The 23,697-nt window shown below is 50.8% G+C and overlaps 1 protein-coding gene across 6 annotated transcripts in view; it reads right to left on the reverse strand.

Annotated features, from left to right (window-relative positions):
* Nucleotides 1-540: 540 nt before the first annotated feature.
* The window catches only part of EXOC6B (exocyst complex component 6B), a 292,980-nt gene continuing 269,823 nt past the window's right edge, over nucleotides 541-23,697 (reverse strand). For 5 of the 6 annotated variants that reach the window (XM_074540721.1, XM_074540719.1, XM_074540718.1 and 2 more), the window contains 2 exons: nucleotides 12,098-12,210; nucleotides 541-4,840 (listed from right to left, as the gene is read on the reverse strand). In XM_074540721.1, coding sequence (XP_074396822.1) covers nucleotides 4,714-4,840; nucleotides 12,098-12,210 — 240 coding nt within the window. In that variant the 3' untranslated portion in view covers nucleotides 541-4,713. Of the gene's footprint in view, nucleotides 4,841-5,125; nucleotides 5,262-12,097; nucleotides 12,211-23,697 lie in introns of those variants that run through there. The other variant, XM_074540717.1, reaches the window with a different exon arrangement.

Below are 23,697 nucleotides of genomic sequence, written 5' to 3' on the forward strand. Positions count from 1 at the left end.
ATGGAATCCAAGCCATCCAGGAATCTTTGCCATCCCATGGATATTCCCTAAATCCTTCATCCTACACAAACCCCACATCATCTGCTTGAGCCATTCCATGAAATTTCCCCATCTCCAGAACCTGGAGTAGTTTGGGTGGAAAGGGGACCTTAAATCCCAACCAGTTCCACGGGCAGGGACAATTCCCACTGTCCCAGGTGGATCCAAGCCCCATTGTCCAACCTGGCCTTGGGCACTGCCAGGGATCCAGGGGCAGCCACAGCAAATCTGGGAATTCCAGCCCACCCCCTCTCTGCCTTCCCAGGGAGGAATTTTTTGGTAGAAACCAATTAAAATCCCCCAAAATTTGGGTGAAACTTGGTCTCTGCTCAGGGCAATGAGGGAGGGTGGAGTCCACCACTCATCCAGGGATTTTCTTGCCCCTGGATCCCCCATAAACCTGGGTGTTCCAGCAGCAGCCAGGTGTCCAAAGGGGATGTGGAATTTTATGGGATTCAGGGATCAGGTTTTTCCCGGGGATGCACAGAGCCAGACGAGTCGTTAATGAAACAGTTAAATGCTGTATTTGTTTAATTGGAATTACACCAGGATAAATGTCCAACATGCTAATTTCTAACAGAATTGAACCTGTAAACCATGCAGTCCTTTCTCTCCAACCATTCCAGCTCTTTTTCCTCTTGGAATCAGTAGCTCTGCTAGCGAGTTTTAAAGAAAACCAAAAAACAAACCAACAACAAAATTCCCTTTAAAGTTAAACCTAATTTGCTAAATTTCCCCCTTATTGTGCAACAACTTGTGCAAAAAAAGCTGTTTTCACCACTTCGGTTCCCAAAATCAGGTCCTTCCACCCCAAAATCAACGGGAAAAGGCAACCCCGGTGGACAGGGATGGGATGGGATCCATGGGATGGGATCCATGGGATGGGATATATGGGATGGGATGGGATCCATGGAATGGGATGGGATGGGATCCATGGGATGGGATCCATGGGATGGGATGGGATGGGAGTATGGGGTCTTCCTGGCAAAACGGAATCTGAGGGATGAGCCAAGGCAGGGAGCAGCTTGGATAGGACAGGATTCCAGAGCTGCCCATGGAATTTTTGGGCAGCTGCAGGTGGGGATGGATCCCAGCTCTCTGGATTTGGTAAAAGCTTCCCAAATCCAGCCCTGGGGGCAAGAGAGGGGCTGGAGATTGCAGCAGCAGCTTTGGGGTGAAACAAGCCCCCCCTGCACCATCCCATAATTTTTGGGGTGAATCCCAGCCAATCCCGGTGTGTTCTGGTTGCTTCCCGCCGATCCACGGCGTTCCCAGTGGACAGCAGAGCTGGGATCATCCTGGGATGGGATTTATCTTCCCTTGGAGCTGCCAGCAGTGGGATAAATATGGAATTGTGCCAGGGGGGATACGCGGGGTCTCCAGCCCTGTGGAGCTGTAGGAAAAATGAGACAGAGATCCCAAAAATCCTGCGGGATCAAGGGACATAAACCCAACCGGAGTGTGGGATGGTGTTTGGATGCTCCAAACCCCTCCAAGGCCCCAAAAAGCACCAAAGCCAACCCAGAAATAACATGAAAAGCCCAGCGGAGGCAGGAGACACCCAAGGGTGAGGAATCTCTGCCTGGGATTTGGGTCCTGGTTGGAATTTGATCCCAAAACTTCGTCACAAGGGACGTGACAGCAGAGATGTCCCCAGAGCAGCCACAGCTCTGTCCCAGCCTCACTTCCAAGGAATTTAGGGCCACCACGACCCTTCCCACAGCTCCTGTCCGAAATTCCACCTTCCCCAAAGCAGCCAATTCTGGAGAAACCAACCCCAAACCAGCATCATCCCAACTCCTCCTGTCTCCATCCGAGCGGGAGCTGGGATTGGATCTGGAACAAAGTGCAAAAATCCTTGGGAGCAACTGGCTTGGACTCCAGCCCCAGGAATACCCAAAAAATCCCAGGAAAACCCCTCCTTTCCCACATCCCAGGTGCTGGTGGCTCAGGGAAAACATCCCATAGACGGGTTGGGCTGCAAATTCCCATCTGGACACCTTTTATGGGATAATTCCCAACTCCTGGAATGCCTGACAGCTCCTGAAGAAGGAAAGAAGCTTCTTGGAAAGCCAAATTTGAGTTTTAATATAATTTTTCCCCACTGCTGCTGGAATATATTTGCTGGAGATGGGAAAAATTATGGGATGATCCAATTTTCTTTTCTTAAAAAATAAAATCCACTAAGGAATGCTCAGTGGATGTGGAGCGAGGTGTGAGAGCAGCATAATTCACTCTGGGAATCTGGAAATCTCGGATTTGGGTCGTGTCCCTGTTTCCCACCCCCCTTCTAAATTCCCTGCAGTGACTTTTCCCTCCTAAGCAATTCCATCCGTGTCGGAGGACACCCATCATTAGGAGGAGACTGAGAGGGGATTTGGGATGTCTTCCAGGGCCTTTTTTTTGGGGCAATCTGTTTAAAAGATTAATTTTGCTTGGAAGTGATGGAACATCTCTCAGAACAAAAAGTTAATTGGGACCAGAGTCCCAAAATCCCATTTTTCATCCCGGGCTCTGACTTGCGGTTCCGGCTCTTGACCTCCCGAGATCAGGAACTCCCAGAATCTCTCCCTTGGCCGGATTTGACTTCTCCAGCAGCAAATCCTGAGAGCCAGGAGCTGGTTTGGAGGATCCCAATCCTGGTTTTTAAAAAAAAAAAAACCCTGAAGGAGCGAGGAAACCCATCCCAGGCTGCTGTTCCTGGAATCAGGGAGATGGGAAGGGGATCCAACGTGGATTTGGGAAGGGTGGGAGCTGCCTGGAAGATCTGAAATTAGGTTTTGCTGGGGATTTTTTTGTGAGAATACCTCATGGAGGGCAATACAGCAGTGGAAAATGGAATTTCAGGATGGCAGCACAAAATCCCTTCCCTGTGTCCCGGGGTTTCTGCTCCCTCTCCATCCCACTCCCGGAATTCCCATCCCTTATCCCTCTGGGTCGTTTCCAGAGGTGTCTCCAAAGCTGATCCCTTTCTGGCCACGCTGACTCCAACTTTCCTTCACCTGCTGCTTTTCCCATCATTCCTCTTCCATATCCTGCCAGGAGGAGTTCACAAGGAACCCCCGATCCCTCTTCAAATCCAAGGAATTACAAATTTTCCCTCTTATTAATGAAAACAATCCCTTGGTCCCTGTAGCTGGAGATGTCTGGGACAGCCCAGGAGCTCCAGGGGGTCATTCCTGACTGTGTTCCCGTTTAATTTTGGGATGGAGCCAAAGGAACCTTCTCCAAATGAAAACCAACCCCAAAATATTGCTGAGGAGCAAGGCAGGAAGGAAAAACCTCTGGATTGGTGCATCCAGAGGGTTGGGAATGGGCACAGGAGCAGCAGCTCAGGGCTGCAACAACCACCAGGGAGATCGGAATTCCCTTTGAGGGTTTGGGAATGTGGCTGGATAATGTGAGGAACTAGAGGCAAGATGAGAAGGGCAAAAATCCCCCTCTGGAAGTGGAATCCTGGGATTAAATCCTGTTGGTGGCCGCCTGGTTTGAGCAGAGGATTTCTGGGGACCTTCAGGACAGGGGGAATTTTATCCACAGGCACTTTGGAGCAGCGCTGCTCCATGGGGAATCTCCCACTGCTCCAGGAGATTTCCACTGGTCCAGCTCCAAAACTTCCCAGGGAAGTTCTCCCCATGGAGCCATCAGCAGGAGAGGGAGGATGGGACACCAGCATGGCAAAGAGAGGGAAAATCCTTCCCTCTCTGGGAATCTGTCCCTCCTGGACACTGGGACATCCCAGTGTGCCTTCCTTCTATCCCTGTAGAGCATCCATCCTTCCTGCTCCCCATCCATGGATGAGTCCAGGAAATTCCCACTGGTCCAGGCCCAACCAGGGTGACTGAGGGAAGCTTTTCCCCATGGAGCCATCAGGAGCAGAGGGAGGATGGGACACCAGTATGGAAAACAGAGGGAAAAACCCCTCCTGGACACTGGGAGATCCCACTGTGCGTTCCCCTCATCCCTGTGAGCATCCATCCCTTCCCGTTCCCTATCCATGGATGTGTCCAGCAGCATCCCAGCCCCACAGTACTGCCACAGGACACATTCCCAGATTATCCTTCAGCTGTGCCTTCCCAAATCTGATCAAGGAGGCTGCTCCAAGCCTTTCTCCATGATCCCACAGCCCCTGGCAGGTCCTGAAGTGGAGCTCAGGGATGGTTATGGATATGTGGGAAATGGTCACGATTCCAGGGATTTGCAGGCTACCATGGAAATCAGCCCGTGGAGGGGGAAAAGAGGAGAAAAAACCCCTAGGAAATCCCTTTTCCTACCTAAGTCCAAATCACAGGACACATTCAGGGTGACCCTCTTCCCTCTGCCCAGAGAACCCACGGCTCTTCCCAGATTTCTCAGTTTTCCAAGGGAATAAATTAACAGTAGGAAGGCAGGATGATCCCTTCGATTTGGCTTTGACAAAAACAAAAAACCCAGTCCGGGTGCGAACTTCTCCCAGGCTCCAAGAATTCCTATCACTTCCTAAACCCCTGAAAATAGGAGTTTATCCAGGAGACTCCTGCCACCACCTCTTTTTCCCAGGATTGTTCCACCGGGAGCGTTTTGCCGTCGGGGGGGAGGCTCCGCGGAGACTTTCCAGGCGAATAAAAAAATACAAATCTTCTCTCCCAACGAGATTCCCGAAGTCCAGGCCGCGGGAAGGAGATCCCGAGCCCCTCAGGAGTGGTGGCTGTTGATGAGGCCGCGCAGCTGCTTGGCCACGGTGTCGATCAACTTCTGCTTGTCCCGCTCGTTTTTCCGGAATTGGGCGAAAACGTTGTTTTTCCTGCTGGTGTCCCGCATCCTGCATGGAGCACAAACAGGTTATGGAACAGGGATTGGGAATGTCCAGTGCTCAGGGATGAGCACGTGGAATTTCAAGCCTCTACACCAAATGTTGGGGCATTTTTCATGCTTTAAATCCCTCCAATCCCAATCAACACCACTTTGGAGTGTCCCCAGTTCCCACTCTTTTTTCTGGAATTGGGCAAAAACACTGTTTTTCCTGCTGGTGTCCCGCATCCTGCATGGAGCACAAACAGGTTATGGAATGGGGACAGGGAATGTCCAGTGCTCAGGGATGAGCATGCGGAATTTCCAGCCACTACACCAATTTTGGGGCATTTTTCATCCCAATAATGGAGCCACTTTGGGTTCTCCCCAGTTCCCAGTAATTTTTCTGGAACTGGGTGAAAACGTTGTTTTTCCTGCTGGTGTCCCGCATCCTGCATGGAGCACAAACAGGTTATGGAACGGGGATTGGGAATGTCCAGTGCTCAGGGATGAGCATGTGGAATTTCCAGCCTGTAGACCAATTTTTGGGGCATTTTTCATGCTTTAAATCCCTCCAATCCCAATCAACACCACTTTGGAGTCTCCCCAGCTCCCGCTTTTTTCTGGAATTGGGCGAAAACATTGTTTTTCCTGCCGGTGACCTGCATCCTGCACGGAGCACAAACAGGTTATGGAACAGGGATCGGGAATGTCCAGTGGTCTGAGAGGAGCACATGGAATTTCCAACCTCTGCACCAATTTTTGGGGCATTTTTCATCCCAATCATGGAGCCACTTTGGAGTCTCCCCAGTTCCCGCTCTTTTTTCTGGAATTGGGTGAAAACATTTTTCCTGCTGGTGTCCTGCATCCTGCAGGGAGCACAAACAGGTTATGGAACAGGGATTGGGAATATCCCGTGGTCTAAAAGGAGCACATGGAATTTCCAGGATCTACACAAATTTTTATTTTTAAATTTTCAGGCGTTTTTGCTTTAAACCCCTTTATTCCCAATCAACACCGCTTTGGGGTCTCTCCCTAATTCCCAAATGCAGGAAATCCTGAATCCTGCATGTGGATACCTCTTCCAAGCAGGGATTTCTCCATCCCCACGTCATCTTCTGTGGTGGTGATGGAATTTGAGGAGGAAATTTGGAAATCAGCATGAAATCCACAGAATTAAGATTTTTTAATTAAATCTTGCGTGCACGAGATGCAGCTTTAGAGGAGGCTGGGAAGGTCTGGAGTTGTGAATTTAAATTTTATAAAGTATTCCAGGGAATCACGGAATGTTTGGGTTGAAAGGGACCTTAAATCCCATCCATTTCCAACCCCCTGCCATGGGGGTTGCCACTATCCCATTTTTCCCCGATGAATAAAAAATACAAATTATATAAATGTATATAATTTATATTAAATACAACACGGAATAATTCCCATTCCAGGAAGGAATCCAGCTGTTTGGAAGGAGCATGGTGTCTCCAGGAGGTCTCCATAAATCCAGAGCCCAGCAGAGCAGGAGGTGAGTTGGGGGCAAAGCTGGGAAGGGGTCATGCACTCCTGAATTCCCAAATCCATATTTTGGGGGGAACAAGGCTTAGGACACTTCCCAAGGGTGCTGAGAAGGGAAAAAAAATCCCACCAGGATCAACCTTCCAGCAGCTCCTGAAGGCACAACCTCCCAAAAATCCAACCTGCTGAGGCTCGGCTCTTCCAAATTATCCCAATTTGTAAAAGATTTTCTGGGCAAATCAGATCTGGCAGAGACTGAGGGCTTTGGATGCATCCCATAATCCCAGTTTTTGGCAGTGGGGACCTAAAGGAAGCACTGAAGTGACAAGGACACAGTGCTGATGATCCCTGGGAAGCTGGCACTGGATCATCCCGAGGGTCTGGAGTCAACTGAGCATAATCCCAACCTCTCCAAACTTCTGGAACACAAACAAACATTCAAGGTTTTCCAGGCTTCAATCTCCTCGAAAGAGCCACAGGGAATCTGAAATGTTCCCAAAAACACCAGGCTTGGAACTGGGATCCAGGATAACAGCTTTATCCCAAAGGGAATTTACCAGAGACGGAGCTGCTCTCCCAACAGGAACAGGAGAGCTTGGAGCACTTCCAGTCATCAAAAAAATTGGGATTTGTTTGTTTTTCCCTATTTCTCAGCCACAGAAGGCTGGCAGCTGCTCCTCCAGGAGAACCAGGGAGTGATTGTGCCAATGGGAAGTGGAGTTTGGAGTCACCCAGGTCCTGCTATCGAGGATTTGGGGATAATTATCCTCCCCTGGAGCCCCAAACAGCTCCAGGAGGTCTCCAAGCCCTTTTCCAGGAAGGCTGGGAGCTCTCAGGGTTCCAGAGGGACATCAGAGGTGCTGGAAGCTGATCTGTAATTTTGGAAAACTCTTCCCAGCCCTTCCACACACCAGGAATTTGGAGCTTTTCCATCCCGGCACCTTTGGGGCCATCTCCCACCCTGCAGGACCTGCTCAAGTCCATGGAATGTTCTGGAAGCAGCACACCCTCCGCGTGAGAAAACCTTGGGGTGTGTTGGGATGAGCTGGATGGATAAACCTCTGGATCAGGATGGAAAGGGATTGCAGCTGGAGCCCTGATCACCAAATAAACCCACAGAGATGGATCTGGAAAAGTCTGGGAGCTGCTGGGATCTCCAGACACCACGTGAAGGTGCAAGCACTGAGACATTAAATATTACTAATTAATTAAGCTGCCTACAGGACACAAAATCCTGCAGGATTCTTGTTGGGCTATGTAGATCCATGGGGTGTTTTTCCTGAGCAGAGCTTTGGCATAACTGGGAATGTCATTAACAAAACCCACCGAGGTGGATCTGGAAAAGTCTGGGAGCATCTGGGAGCTGCCAGGATCTCCAGACACCACGTGAAGGTGCAAGCACTGAGCTATTAATTATTATTAATTAATTAAGCTGCCTACAGGACATAAAATCCTGCAGGATTCAAGTTGGGCTGTGGAGATTCCCAGTTTTATTTCTCTTAAGCAGAGCCTTGGGATAACTGGGAGTGCCATTACCAAAACCCACAGAAGTGGATCTGGAAAAGTCTGGGAGCATCTGGGAGCTGCTGAGATCTCCAGACACCATGTGAGGGTGCAAGCACTGAGCTATTAATTAATCAAGAAACAGGGCAGAAAATCCTGCAGGATTTGGGATGGGCTGTGCAGATCCATGGGGTTTTTTCCCTGAGAAGAGCTTTGGGATAGCTGGGAGTGTCCACAACAAACCCACAGAAATGGATCTGAAAACGTCTGGGAGCTGCTGGGATTTCCAGACACCATGTGAATGTGCAAACACTAAGCTACTAACTATAATTAATTAATTAAGATACAGGACATAAAATCCTGCAGGATTTGGGATGGGCTGTGCAGATCCATGGGATTTTTTTCCCTGAGAAGAGCTTTGGAATTACTGGGAGTGCCCATAACAAAACCCACAGAGATGGGTCTGGAAAAGTCTGGGAGCATCTGGGAGCTGCTGGAATCTCCAGACTCCACGTGAAGGTGCAAGCAGTGAAACATTAAATATGATGAATTAATTAAGCTGCCTACAGGACACAGAATCCTGCAGGATTTGGGATGGGCTGTGCAGCTCCCCAGTTTTATTTCTCCGAGCAGAGCCTCGGGATAACCGCGAGCTTGGAAGCCGGTCCCAGGATTAGGAGTGAAAGGAAGGGAAAGGCGAGCTCGGCGCTGTCCCCACCCCTGTCAACAAACACCACCTCGGAGAGAGCCGAGCTTTGTCTCAATTAATCCGGGAGGGGAAGAAAGCAGCGCGGTAAAAGCTCCTCTTTTAGCTCTAATTAGTGCATTTGGGAGGATCGGGTTGCGCAGGGCCCCGCTCCAGAGGCACTTTGCATTTCCAGCGTTTCGGGCTCCATTGAGAGCGGACAATCGGGGCCCTGCCAGGTGAGGGTGAAAGCCCGAGCGAGCGCATACTTACACCCGGGATATCCTGGGAGAGACACAGACACCGGGGTGATAAGGGACACAGATAACCAGGAGAACAGGTTACAGGCTGAGCCGGCCCCGCTCAGAATTCCCCCCGGGATTCCCGGCGGGATGGGAGGCAGAGGATGTGCCTGGAGCGAGGAGCCTCGGGAGAGCTGGTGGGGGATGGACAGAGACCCCTCCGAGGGGATCCCTGGGAATGTCCAAAGCCAGGATGGACACTGGGGCTTGGAGCAGTCTGGGATGGTGGGAGGTGTCCCTGCCATGGGTGGGAGAGGGAATGGGATGATCCTTAAGGTTCCTTCCAACACAACCCATTCCAGAATTCTGCAGTCCCTCTGCTCTGGGAGAGCTGGGAATTTTCCCCTGGAGAAGGGAAAAACCCAGGAAATCCTCAGAGTCCCTGGAGGGGCTCCAGGAGAGCTGGAGAGGGACTGGGGACAAGGCCTGCAGGGACAGGAGCCAGGGAATGGCTCCCACTGGGAAAGGGGAGATTGGGCTGGGATCTTGGCAAGGAATTGCGGTCTGGGAGGGTGGGCAGGGGCTGGACTGGAATTCCCAGATTTGCTGTGGCTGCCCCTGGATCCCTGGCAGTGCCCAAGGCCAGGTTGGACATTGGGGCTTGGATCCACCTGGGACAGTGGGAGGTGTCCCTGCCCATGGATGTGTTGGGAATGGGATGATCCTTAAGGTTCCTTCTAATCCAAACCATCCCAGGATTTTATGACTTTATGAAACGAGCCAGGCTGGGGTTTGGTGACATTTTAACACCACTGAGTGCAGAGCTGCCCTCCTGCTGTCCCACTGCCTTCCCAGCCTCTGCCACGATCCCACCTCACTGCCTGCCTCAATTCCCCAGCTCTCCCAGATGCTGCATGGCCAAACTCCCAGATTTTGGGTGTCCCTTTATTTTAGCAGTTTGCTGCTAGCTCTGAATAAACCTCTCACTTTCCCACCTCGGACGCTGGGTTATGAATTCCCTGTGTGTCACAGAATTATCCCGGCTGGAAGAGCCCTCTAAGGTCACCAAATCCAACCATCCCCAGCATTTCCACACCCATTCCTGACCCACGGCCCCAAATAACCCAGGGATAACACAACCCATAAAATACCAGTCTAAAAACAACGCCACGAGGTGTAAAAGTCCTTTAAGTCCAGTTTAGTCCCTGTGTCCCTCACTGGTGCCCTCGGGGTGTCCTGGGGTGCTGTGACATCCGTCCTTCTCCTCTGGTGGAGAGGAGCTGGACCATGGTGACACAGAGGGAGCCACAAAGTTCACAAACACCCCAAGGTCGCTCACAGAATCAGAGATCCAGGGAATAATTTGGGTGGGAAGGGATCTTTAAAGCCCATCCAGTGCCACCCCCATGGCACCACTGTCCCAGGGTGTTCCAACCCCATCCCAACCCAGCCTTGGGCACTTCCAGGGATGCAGCTGGGGTTGGATTAACCATGGAATCAGAGCATGAGGGGCAGTTTGAGGTGATTTGGGGTCTCTCCTTCTCCTCAAGGAGGAGGTGACAAGTTTAGGGATGGGGCCACATTTCCAGAAGAACATTCAAGGCCCCAGGATCCCAGAAGTGTCCAAGGCCAGGTTGGACAGGGCTTGGAGCAGCCTGGGACAGTGGGAGGTGTCCTGCCCATGGAACAGGATGGGCTTTAAGGTCCCTTTCCCACCCAAACCATTCCACGATTCCATGAGGATCCCCTCCTGCCCTCTCCTCCGTGCAGGACCCAGCACTGCAGCGCCCGTGCCAGGAGCCGCTCGGAAAACGCTAAATTCCCATTTTTTGGCTCGTTCTCTGTCCCACCAGCTGGAAAACGACCTGGGAGGTCTGCTGGGAGCAGGAGCAGAGTGGATCCTTCCCAAGCCAGCTTGGAGCTGGACCAGCGGAGATCATCTGGGAGACCCACCACGGGCAAGGGTGACAGGCAAAGCAAATCCCGCTTTTCCTGAGGCAAATCCCGCAGCGCTCCCAGGACTGGCAGAGCCCCCCAGGAGCCACCCCAGAGCCCCGGGCGCTGTTCCCGGCACCGCTCCAGGGTTTGGGATGGAGCCGTGCGGAGCATGAGAACGACGGCCCTCAAAGGATGGATTGAGGGAGCCCCGAAAGGCTCCTCCGGCCCCATGGAACCGGGATCGGGGCTCTCCGGGAACCCCACGCGAGGGAGGCGGGAGAAACGGGAATAAATTAGAATAGAAAGAAATGGAAATGAAAATGTAGGGGTGGGTAGAAATAGAAAGAAATAGAGATACAAACAGAGGAATCGAAATAAATTGACATATAAAAACATATAAATATGGAAGTATGGAAATATAGAAATTTAGATAAAAATACAGAAGCAGAAATAAATAGGAAATAAAATACAGAAATAAAAATAGAAATAAAGAGAACTATAGAAATAAAAAATCAAAAGTATAGAAATATAGAAATATAGAAATAAATATAGAAATATAGAAATATAGAAATGCAGAAATATAGAAATGTAGAAATTTAGATAAAAATACAGAAGCAGAAATAGATAGAAAATAAAATATAGAAATAAAATAGAAATAAAATACAGAAATAGAAATGAAAAGAGAAATAAATAGAACTATAGAAATAAAAAGAAATAAAAGTATAGCAATATAGAAATAAAGTTATACAGAAATGTAGAAATAAAATACAGAAATAGAAATAAATATAGAAATAGAAATAAATTTTAAAATAAATACATAGAAATATAAATATAGAACTGTGGAAATAAATGGAAATAAAAATACAGAAATAGGAATAAATATAGAATTAAATAGAAATAACTATAAACAGAAATACATAAATAAAATTCAAAATATAGAAATAGAAATGAAAATAGAAATAAAAAGAAATAGAAATGCAGAAATACAGAAATAGAATGGAATAAAACAGAATATTCTCAGGTGGAAGGGAATCAACGTGATCCAACTGCCCGACCACTTCATGTCCAAAAGTTGTTCATGGCATTGCCCAAACACTGAAAAATTCTGGATAGCCACTCCTGCCTGCAGCCCAGCACATTTTAAAGGATTTTGGTGCTGTAGTTTCATCTTTAAAGTGAAATTTTCTGGTAGGACAACAAAAACTGCTTAAGAGCCAATAAAAAGAAGGACCCGTAGCCAAGCCATTGGATTTGGATAATGTGGGATTCGGGTCAATGGGATAAAATGGGATTTTTCCATCTGAGCTCCCTCTGTCCACCCAGGGCCGAGACCTTTGCTCACAGGGATGGAAAGAGCTGCTAAAGCACGATGGGGGCGGAAATTCTCCTGGGATTTGGGAGTCACACTCACTTTTCCAGCAGGATGAGGGCTGTGGTGGGGTTCACACGAAGGTACTTGCATGTGGGCTGTCCGTAGTCGGCCAAATATGTCGACCAATCCCACTGGATGAACAGATCCAGGAGCTGGAAAGGAAAAACAAATGGGGTTTGAAAAAGCTGGAAGAGGCAGCAGGTGTTTCCCTGGAAGCTGGCAGAGGTCCTGGGCAGGTGGAGTTTTCCGTAAAAAAAAATGAATGCAGGTTTTAATAATTTGTTTAATATTTTTCTGTTAAGATTTCATCATTAACTTGATTGTACTTCATTGTTAATTTAGGAGTATTGAACATTGATTAATGCAGGGCTGTATTAAATTAGTCATTGAGCATTCCTGCTTTGTGATCCCCAATTTGGGGATCTTGAAGGGGATTTTAGGTTTGAGACACCTCGAGGACATGGGTGACAACCCCAGTAGCCTGATGCTCTCAGCTATGGCAGAAGGAAACTTTTGGGGTCAAAGTCACCACAAAGTTCTTCTGTCCCCAGACAACCCCAGTGTCATTCTAACCATTCCCCACGGATTTCTCACCACCCTGGGCCCACCCCAACACCCTCCAAGTGCTCTGGAGGTGTCTCCAAAGCCCTGAGGAGCTTGGAGGGTTATTCTGGGTGAGTGAAGCTCCCAGAGCTGGGAGTCCCAGGTGCTTTCCAGACATTGGTAAGAGAAACCACCAGGCCTTGGCAGCGGGGGAAGGAACAGGGATTAACTCGGCCATCCGTGACGGCTCCAGACTGCCAAAATTCCCACCCGCAGCCCTTCGTGTCCACAAATGACCCCACTCCTCCCAGCCGGGTGAGGGACAGGCAAACAACAGCCCAGGTTGCCCAAATGCCCTCTTCGCACCTCATTCCCATCCTTGTTTTCCTTAAAAAAACAGGAGCTGCCATGGCCTCCTCACATGAGGATCTCCTCACCTCAATGAGGACTTGGCTTCTCTAGCCGCCCATGAGGGCAAGAATTCGCTGTGCATCAGGGAATTATTCTGGCTGGAAGAGCCCTCCAAGGTCACCAAATCCAACCATCCCCCAGCATTTCTACATCCATCCCTCACCCACAGGTCAGGGATGTTCCCTAAAGGCCCAAGTTCCCTAAATGCCCTCTTCCCAGGCTGTTCCTATCCTTATTTTCCTTAAAAATCAGGAGCTACCATGCCGTCCTCAACTGAGAATCTCCTCACCTTGATGAGGACTTTGCTTCTCCACCTACCCATGAAGGCACAGTCCAGGTTCCCTAAATGCCCTCTTCCCACACCAATCCTATCCTTATTTTCCTTAAAAAAACAGGAGCTACCATGCCCTCCTCACATGCAGATGTTCTCATCGCAACGAGGACTTAGCCTTTCCACCCACCCATGAAGGCACAGTCCAATGCCCTCTTCCCACACCAATCCTATCCTTATTTTCCTTAAAAAACTGGGACCTGCCATGCCTTCCTCACATGTGGATGTTCTCATCGCAACGAGGACTTAGCCTTTCCACCCACCCATGAAGGCACAGTCCAATGCCCTCTTCCCACACCACTCCCACCCTTGTCTTCCTTAAAAACCAGGCTCTCCCCTTCCCTCCCCACACGTGGATCTCCTCACCTTGACGAGGACTCGCCTTCTCCACCCACCCTCAGCAGCAGGGCCCAGCATTCCCAGGATGCGACCTCCACCTCTGCCCCATCCACAGCAGGTTAATTAAGAGCTCCTGCCGTTTCCCCCCTCCCAGAGATCCCGTCTTGGAGCGCTGCTGTGACCACTCTATTTGGGGACAGCCTGCCAAGCGCGTGGACGTCTTCATTGCCCGCTCGGCGCGTCCTGGTGCCCACCACCAGGGCTGGGAGAGGCCGGGCCCATCCCGCGGCCAAGCGGGGCCCATAGAGGCCTCATTGTCCCCGCGTCGCCATGGTTTTCCTGGAGGCCCCGGCGCTGTTTAACAACGCATCTTGCCCCGCCAAGAAGGGGATTTAGCTCCTCCGAGACCTCCAGATACAAAACAAAAATGTGCAACAAGATTCTTTTTGACTATGTAGGTCAGGGCAAGGAAAACAAGCTGTCGGGAACAATCCCCCGGGCTGGCGGGGGGGATGGATTAGCCGGGACCTAAGAGGGCTTTTCCAGCCCGGGTCCCGCTCGGCTTTGTCCAGCGGGGCCTTTGTGTTGAACTACAAACCCGAGCTGAACATCATTGGCAGGAGGTTTTTCCAAGGGGGCACCTTCAAGAGAGACAACCTTAAATATGATTTCACAGGCGCTTTTCAGGCCTGAGCGCCCGGGCCAAAACGCTTCCGCGGGGCTTGGCGGCTGCTGGGAGGAGTCGCATGGTTATAGAGGCTCAAAGGGAACCCCCACAACGCGCCAAAGACCTCTTGCTGGTGGCCCCTGGGAGGCTGAACGTGCCTCAGGCAAATCCCAAACAAAGCCTGAACGAGTTTCTTGCCATGGAAAGTGGGCGGCCTGGCCAGAGCATCCAGGGGCCAGGTAGCCGTTCGTGGGAGGGGGAATAAAGAGCCAAGAGGAAAGGGATGAAGGAAGAACGGAAACAAAAAAAAGTGAGAATTAGGAATGGGTTTGGAGAAGATGGAATTAAAATATTGGGAGTCGTTTTGGCAGAGGCTTGGGAGCAGTGCAGGAGCTCAGAGGGACACGGAGCTGCTGCAGGGCTGGAGTTCCTCCGCTCCGGAGCCAGGCTGGCAGAGCTGGGAATGTTCCCCTGGAGAAGGGAAGGCTGCAGGGAGAGCTCAGAGCCCCTGGCAGGGCCTGGAGGGGCTCCAGGAGAGCTGGAGAGGGACTGGGGACAAGGCCTGGAGGGACAGGAGCCAGGGAATTCATTGCCAGAGAAACTCCAGTGACCTGGAACCATCAACAGCAGCTCCACACGAGCCCAGGTGTGCCCAGGTGGCCAAGAAGGCCAAGGACACCTGGGCTGTGCCAGCACTGGGGTGGCAGCAGGACCAGGGCAATGCCTGTCCCCTGTTCTGGCACTGCTGAGGCCACAACCTCAAATCCTGGGGCAGTTCTGGGCCTCTCCCAACAAGAGAGACCCTAAGGGGATGGAGCGTGTCTAGGGCGGGAACAGAGCTGGGAAGGGGCTGGAGAATCCCTGAGGGAGCTGGGAAGGGGCTGCAGAATCCCTGAGGGAGCTGGGAAGGGGCTCAGCCTGGAGCAAAGGAGGCTCAGGGGGCCCTTGTGGCTCTGCACAGCTCCTGCCAGGAGGGCACCGCCGGGGGGGTCGGGCTCTGCTCCAGGGAACAGGGACAGGAGCAGAGGGAACGGCCTCAGGGGAGCTCAGGGTGGGCATTAGGGAATTTCCCCATGGAAAGAGCTGTCCAACCTGATGGAGACCCTTTCCCTGGAAGGATCTAAAGGCTCCACTTGGGGACATGGGTCAGCAGTGGCCTTGGCAGTGCTGAGGAAATGCTGGACTCGATCTCTGAGTGCTTTTCCAACCATATTGATTCCGTGACTCCCAGCGCTCCCACCTCGGCCTGGACCTTGCCGGAGCTCTCGCAGAGCCAGACCACCCCCAGGTGGCTCCCGACAGTGACGGATGGGCTGTGTATTTTCCAACTCTTTGCCCACATCCATCTTTTTTGGCTGGGCAGGTCCGCGGACGGCCGGGGCCAGCACCTTTGGCCCCGGCTGCTGGCGCTCCCGGCCCGGCCGTGGGTCGTGCTCTGGAGGGGAGAGGTCCTGCAGGAGGAAACCCGAAGGCTCAGGGAGAGCTGCCTCCAGACGATTTATCTGTCACATAAATGTGGTTTTATTGGTTTTACTGCTTCAACTTTTCACCTCTGCTGCTAAATCAGAACGGGCCGAGGGGAAAGGGAAAAAAGGGAAAAAAGAGTCGGCGGCGCGGGGCTGCCGCGGGTCTGCTGGGGGAGTTTCCAAATCAAATATGCAAATACCATTAATTCTTTAAACTGGAGTCTCCCTTTCAAGGCCATAAATCAAACTCGACAGCACATCCACTGGGGGGTGGGGGGGAAGGAAAAGGAGAAGAGGGAAAGGGAAAAACGAGGAGGGAAAAATTAAGAGGAGCTTTCACCACAGTGATGTGGGAGTGGGATCAGGAAGCTGCAGATGTGCTCAGGGCTGGGGACCTGCAGCTTCCCGGGGTTCCAGGAATACCTTGAGCAGGAGCAGGGAGAGGTGCAGGCACAGCTTTATGAAAATAGAGAAGTGGAGGATGGTTTGAAAAAAATGCCAGAAAAAAGGTATTAAAAAGTACTAAAATTGGTTTTATACACATAGATGAGCTTGTACCCAAATTGAAGTGTAGAATTCAAGAGAAGGAAATGCTGGAATGAAAGAATTAAACTGGGAGCCAGCTCCCTGCCTGTCCCAGGTTCCCCTAGAAGAACTTCCCCCCCCCCCCCCCCCCATTTCATGGAATCATGGAATCATTTAAACTGGAAAAGACCTTTCACATCATCAAATCCAACCACCAGTTCTACCTCAAAACCACTTCCTTTTCACCCCCTCCTTGCAACGTCACCACCTCAAACTCTTCAAAAATGTTCTTTTTATCCAAACAGACAAATTTTCAGGCCCCTCACCTCAAGCAGGGGGTGAGGATGGCTGGAAGGTCCCTGCAGGAGGAGATCAGGCCGTGGCTGGGCCCCGCATCCCCCTCCAGATGGGAAGGAGAGCAGGGACAGTTTGTTCTGCCTGACGACAGCGTGGAATCTGGATGGAATCCTCCCGGCCAAGCCAGGAGCACTGGAATGTGAATCCAAACTGACTCCAAACACGGTTTGCAAGCCCTGCCAGAGCTCCTGGAACCAGATCTGAGCCACCACCGGCGTTTGCACGCTCGCGCCCGTGTCACAGTCATGGAATTGTGGAATGGGTTGGGTGGGAAGGGACCTCAAAGCCCACCCAGATCAGATCCCATGGGCAGGGACACCTCCCACTGTCCCAGGTGGATCCAAGCCCCAGTGTCCAACCTGGCCTTGGACACTGCCAGGGATGGGGCTGTGACTGCTCCACCTGGCCCAGCATCCCCCAACAGAGAATTGCATCAAAAGCTCCTGACCTGCACGAAATTCCAATGGGAATGTGCCAGTTTTCCCAGGAAAAGAGACAGGATTTGGTTAAAGAAGAGACATCCCCTCATCATGGTTTTCCAGTCCTTTAGGGGTGGCTACAGGAGGAGGAGGAAGATCTCTCTTCACAAGGAACCCTGTGGGGAAGATGAGGAGCAAATGCTCCAAGTGCCACAGGAAAGGTTCAATCTCCACACAAGTAAGAAATTCCTTGGAGTGAGCCCCATCTTCCACTGAGCAAGTTCCCCTGGATGTGGTGGAGACCCCACTGCTGGAGGTTTTTGGGATGGACAGGGCAGGTCTCTTTCCATCCATTCCTTCCCCACACCAGGCTGGACCAGATGGGCCCTCAAGGTCTCTCCTAACCAGGGTGGTTCTTTGATTCCATCCCAGAAAAACACTTCCCTCTGGTCCACCACCAGATTTCCTACTCCCAGGGACAAGGAGGAGCACCAAGATGGATTTGGTGGGATTGGATGGATTTGGATTCCTCCATGATGGATTGGAGAGGACCTTCCTCAGCCAGCACCATCCCAACAGATGAGATGGTGCCAGGGTTGATGGGAGACATTCCATAAAGAGCTAAATCTTTCCTTCAACAAAAGCCTAAATTAGGGAACTCAGTCCTTGTTTCTGCAAGCACACACAGCTGGGTCGAGGTGGGGCAAAGTGTTCCTCACAGTGGGATTTTGGGGACACCTAGATCCTCATGGGAGTGACAGCGATGCCATGTGGTTTTGGCCAAGTTTTGTGATGAGTTTTATCTCCCCTGGGCATGGAAAAGCATGAATTCAGTCAGGTTTGGTGTTTTCCCAGCTGGAAGAAACATTCCTGCCCTGAACCCTGCTGAGGGCCACGTCCATGAGCTGGGTCACGTCCCTGAGTGCCCGCTCTGGTTTTACATGGAAGGAGGAGGAAATATTTCCAGATCCATGGTGAAAACACCTCCCAAAAGCTCCATTATCCCTCCTTATCCTCACAACCGCAGTCTGATGTTCCTCTTCCAAGAAGTTTTTTTGGACCCGGCATGAACAACCTCTGACCCGACACCTTGCACAAACCAGCTTAGATTTGTACGAGGTCACACCTTGAACTTCTAAACCTTGGGAGGAATTTCCTCTGAAAAGCTCCTTTCCCTGACTGAACACCACAGCTCCTCAGGAAAGGGGACAACGAGAGGCCACCCTTGTGTCCCACCTGGAGGATGGGACAAGATGCGCCATTGGGATCACAAAACAGTGATGACATCCAGTCCTGCTGGAAACTTCCATGAAAAACACAAAACTATGGAAAACCAGTGGCAATTCCCAGTTTGTCCACGTCCATAACCCATCCCAGCACTGGTGAAGCAGCCCCTTCCATCATCCAGCAGGGAATTGTCACGGATTACAAAAAACCCAAGGAGTTTCCAGCAGCAGCAGCCATGGACAAGCACAGTCCAAATAATTTATTTTGGGGAGGTTTCAATTACGCCTCGTGGGAAAGGAATACTGAAAGAGAAAGAAATATTCCAATCCCTGGGAAGACGTGGGGTTTGGACAATAGTGTTCCCAAAAAGAAAAGGCACCGGGAATTGGAACATGATGTTTGTTGTTGAATTTGTGAAAGGCACGGAGGGGGAAATCATGGTTTAAGTGAAAACAGGAGTGGATTTGTCACTGGTTTCACTGGAAAGGAGGATTTGCTCTGGGAATTGGGTGTCCTTGGGGTGAGGGGTTGGAGAGCACCCGCAGGGAATTGGTGATGGACAAGGAAAGGGATCCACAACGGGAGCACAGGGAAGGAAAAGTAGGCGCTAATTACTCCTCTAATTACCTGGATTTCTGGGAATTACTACAGATCCAAGAATCCTGCTTGGACCTCTCTGTGAGACACAACCACCCCAAGTGGCTCCTCCAGGCCTCCTGGGATGTCCCACCCAGGGATCTTCTCCTCGAGAGAAGATAACCAATCCCAAGCTCCTCACCTCACATTTAACTGCATTGATCTTGCAAGTTAAAAGCAGAAATTTAATTTTTTTTCTCTTTCTAGCTGCAAAAGTCAAACAGTTCCTGGGAAAAAAACCCCAACAAAACAGGAGAGGAATGTGGAAGGATTTATGGCAGCCAGGACAGTCTGTAACCAAGAGAAGTTTGAGACCAACAAAACCCAAATCTGTCCAGTCTGGATTATTTTCAGCTTCACATTATTGCCTGTTTATAGGTTCTTGTATTCCTGATAGCCCAGATTTCCAGGGAAAGGGCTCCACAAAGCTTTTTTTGCACAGAGAGATCTCCTTGTTTTCCAGCTGCAAACATTCATCGTTTATTAGGAGGAAAACCTCCGGCTTTCCACCTCTGGTTTTCCACCTGCTTTGAAGCCACGCTGGAATTACACGCGGTTGACTTTTCTTCTCTTCCCAAAGGAATTTCTTCCAAGGGTCTTGTTAAAAACTTGCAGGATTTTAGATCAGAAAATTTGTGTTTCTGAGCCCCAGGAGCTGGAAAGGGGCTCAGCTTGGAGCAAAGAGGGATCTGGAGGGACCTTGTGACAACTCCGTGACAGGAGACAACATCTGGGGGGGATTTGGGATTTTACCCCAGGGAACAGGGACAGGAGGAGATGGAACAGCCAGGTTGGATATTGGGCAGATTCCTTCCTGGAAAGGGCTGTCCACTGGGGACGCCGAGGATCAGCACCACTTGTGACAGGGGTGACAGCCCTGGAAAGTCCCCCAGGCTGCGCTCAAGACCTGGCTTTAGTCACCCTCTGGATCCCTGCCCGCAGGGAAAGCTCCGCTAAATTCTAGGGGAATCCCGAGTTTCTCTCACCCATGGCACAGCCCTTGGAAAACAAAAACACACAAGGCCTGAAAGTGATTTGGTGCAAAACCCCTGAGATTTCAAAGTTTCGGGATTGAGTTGTTCCCAGTGATAACACCCGGACCGGACGGGGGGGATTTTATGAGCGGCCAGGGGAACAAAAGCAATGGAGCTGCTGGATTTAGTGGCCAATTTGCACTCCTAAAAATAACCCATTGGGCTCATCCCACTCTCCAGGCAGGTTCAGGAGTTTTCAGGGAAGGCTGGGCCCGGAGCTGGACGGATTCCCACCCTCCAGACCCTCCGATGGCACACGGGGACAATACTGGGCGGGAGCCAGGAGGAATGAAAGAGGCTCGGAAGAGCGTTCCGCAGGGAATTCCACTATTGAATAACACTTGGCTTTTCCATTGAGCCACCACAAAGGGGGATTCATTCCCCAGGCAAAGATGGCTCCTGTAGCAGCATCGGGTTCTGGTGGAGCAAGGATGGGGCCGGATAGATCCTCCAGGATCAGCATCCGACACCACAGGGGAGAAACTTGGGATGTGATGTTTGGAAAGTGCTCAGGGCATTGATAATATTGATATATTAATACACTTTATCTTTCAATTATTTTAATTATTATCTTTTAATAGTTTAAATTAAATAATTTAAATTATTTAATTTATCCCGAATTAATGTAGCTGTTTCTGATTTACTTCATGTTTTTTCTTCATCCCACCTTGCCCACCCTCACGAGCATGTGTACTATCTTCCTCCTGATTTTAGGATTAGAAATCAGCACAGTGTACCAACATTTTATAAAGGGGAAGGAATACACCATAATTTACGTGCATGTTTTCTTTGGAACACACTTTTGGAATAACCTGAAAAAATCTCTGCAAGTGTGGGATATATATAGCTATATATCTATACATAAATACATATGCTTGTGTATATAGACACATGTGTAAATATTCCTTAGAGGCTGTTTTGAAGGTGTTTTGAGGAAGGAAAAGGTGGATTTTGGAAAAGCTCTGTGGTTGGGAGTTGATGGCTCCGTGCTCAGGTATCCCATTAACACAGAATTCCTTCTCCACTGCTGCATTCCAGGGGTTCACGGCCTTCTGGGTTTCCCTGCCTGACCCACATATCCAAATCAGTGGCTCCAAAGAAAAAATTAGGAATAACATGGAAAATTCCAATATTTCAGCAGCAGAGGATCCTTTAGTCAGGGTAGAGTGATCATGAGCACAGAAAAAGCACAAAAGCCCTAAAAACAGGAAAGGAGGTTTTCAGAGAAGAGAAATCAGGAGTTGTCCAAATAAACCTATAGGAAACATCTCCAGCATTGCTGGAGATAAAATCTTCCCAAATCTTCCTAGTTAGGAAAAAATCTTCCCAAAAAGGGAAAAAAATCACTTTAATGCCACTTTTCCAGAAGAGAGCATTCCTAACTGATTGATGGAGCAGCCAGAGAGCTTTGGGGCTGGGAGGTGTCAGTGCTGCCCACCAGCAGCAAACCCAGGCACCTGCAGGGAGCAGGTGACAAAGTGACACCGAGCCACCTTTTGGGACAGACAGAGCCCAGCAAGTGCCATCAGTACCGGGCTGGGACACCCAGACCCCCAGCCAGGGCATTTTCCCTTTGAGGGATCCCAGCAGCCGCCAGAAGCAGGGATGGGTGAGCAGCAAATCCTGAGGATTCCTCCTTTCCCTGGTGTCAAAACCCCGTGAGATTTGTGCTGTTTGAACCAAACCTCTCCTGTTATCCCCAAAAACCACCAGGCATCACCTCCCTGAGCCCCACGGGGCCAAGCACTCCATGCTTCTCTTTCCTGTTGCCGCTCAGCTGATGCCAAATCCTCTGAGAAGCTGCAATTTTTTCTTGTGTTTACATGTTAAAAAAAGGGGCTAAAAAAAAAAAAAAAAAGAGAAAAAAAAGGAGGTGACCTCTTGCTCACCCCAGGCAGGCTGTGAGGAGCCGCCGCTGCCTTCACCTCCGGCTGAACTTCCAGATTATCTCAGCCAAGATTCACCTTGCACTGAACTTGTACCCGGAGCACGGCACAGTCACGGAGCCCTGATTAAACATTGCAGCACCACGGGGCCATAAATTTATACATTTAATGAGGATTAGCGGCGCTTCCTCCCGCCCTCCTCGGGCTGGGGACCGATGGAAGCGCTCACCAGCACGGGTTGGATGTGGAAAAGCTGGGAATAAGCAGGAGATGAAGCAGCTCCTGTGCTATTCCCTGTGTGTGAAATACATGGCAAATCCAGCGGGAGCCACCCATGGAGGGTTTGCACTGCTTCCCACCCCAAAAAACCCTGTAGAAAGCAGAAATGCTGTGGGACACGGCGCTCCAGGAGCCCGTGGGTCCCTTGGCCCAGCAGGAAACCGTCCGCAGGCCGTGGCCTCCTAAACTCTGGCTGCCCTCTTCCCACCGAGCGCCGCATCCCAGCGCCGTCCTCCCGTCTCTTTTCCAGGACGGACGCGTGACGGGAGGCAGAGGCGGCTGCTGCCTCCTCCTCCTCCTGCTGCTGCTGCTCCTGTCCCAGCTGCCACGGAGGGAACGGGGAACGGGAGAGCTCCGCGCTCGCCGACGCCGGCCGGGGTCACTCGGCCGCGCCAGGGGAGAACGTCTGGGCGGCGAAATGGATCCGCTCAAGTTCAAGTGCTTGGAATGCCTCCCTCTTTTTTTTTTTCTCCTCTCTCTTTTTTTTTTTTTTTTTTTTTTTTTTTTTTTTTTTTTTGTCGAAGAAACTAAACTAATACATCCCTGCTTTTCCTGATAACTTCCTCCTTTCCCCTCGGAGGTTTTGTTTAGCAGATCCATTGTTCTCGGCCAGCCTTGCCCTGGGGTCCAATTTGAGAGCGTTCTCATTTTTCCCCCCTATGTAACCGATGCTTATTTCTTTAAGCTCCACTGTAAACACAAAGCACACGGCAGAGCCCTGGCCCGGCTTTGCAGGAGGCAGCCTCAGCCCTGGAACTGCTTCTCCGTGGGGTTTTTTTTATTGGAAACAAAAGGATTGGGTCTCCTTGCTCCAAGGAGTCAAACACCTGCGGGATGCGGGAACCCGCGGGTGGTCCAGCAGCTCCGTGACCCTTTTCTGCTTCCAGAAATGTGGCTTTGCTAATTAAAGACTTTCTTGATTGCTTATTAGGGGCAGGGGTTGAGGCAGCAGGACCTGTTGGAGGTGGCCGGGAGGTCCTTGGGGTGCTCGGAATGAAGGAGAAGCCACCAGAGCATCCCCTGGGAGGGGTGGCACAGGGGGACAAATATAAACTGAAATAGAAAATAAATCCTTGGAAGAGGTGAGAGCATCTTGGATGGTCCCAGGGACATGCCAAGAGATGGGGATTTGGGAAGGGTGGGTGACAAGGCCACCACTGACCCCTGTCCCCAAGTGCCACATCCACAGGGCTTTGAAATCGCTCAGGGATGGGGACTCCAAACCTGCCTGGACATTCCCAATCCCTGACCTCGCTTTCCACGGGGAAATTCCTGCTATGCCCACCCTGAGCTCCCCTGAGGCCGTTCCCTCTGCTCCTGTCCCTGTTCCCCTCCTGGCAGGAGCTGTGCAGAGCCACAAGGGCCCCCTGAGCCTCCTTTGCTCCAGGCTGAGCCCCTGCCCAGCTCCCTCAGGGATTCTGCAGCCCCTTCCCAGCTCTTGGAAAAGGTTTCCCAAAGTGGAAGTGTCCCAGGCCAGGACTGGAGCAGGCTGGGATAGGGAAGGTGAGGAATGGGGTGG

The sequence above is a fragment of the Zonotrichia albicollis genome, chromosome 5 (genome assembly GCF_047830755.1).
Source record: "Zonotrichia albicollis isolate bZonAlb1 chromosome 5, bZonAlb1.hap1, whole genome shotgun sequence".
In the NCBI taxonomy this organism is placed as follows: domain Eukaryota; kingdom Metazoa; phylum Chordata; class Aves; order Passeriformes; family Passerellidae; genus Zonotrichia; species Zonotrichia albicollis.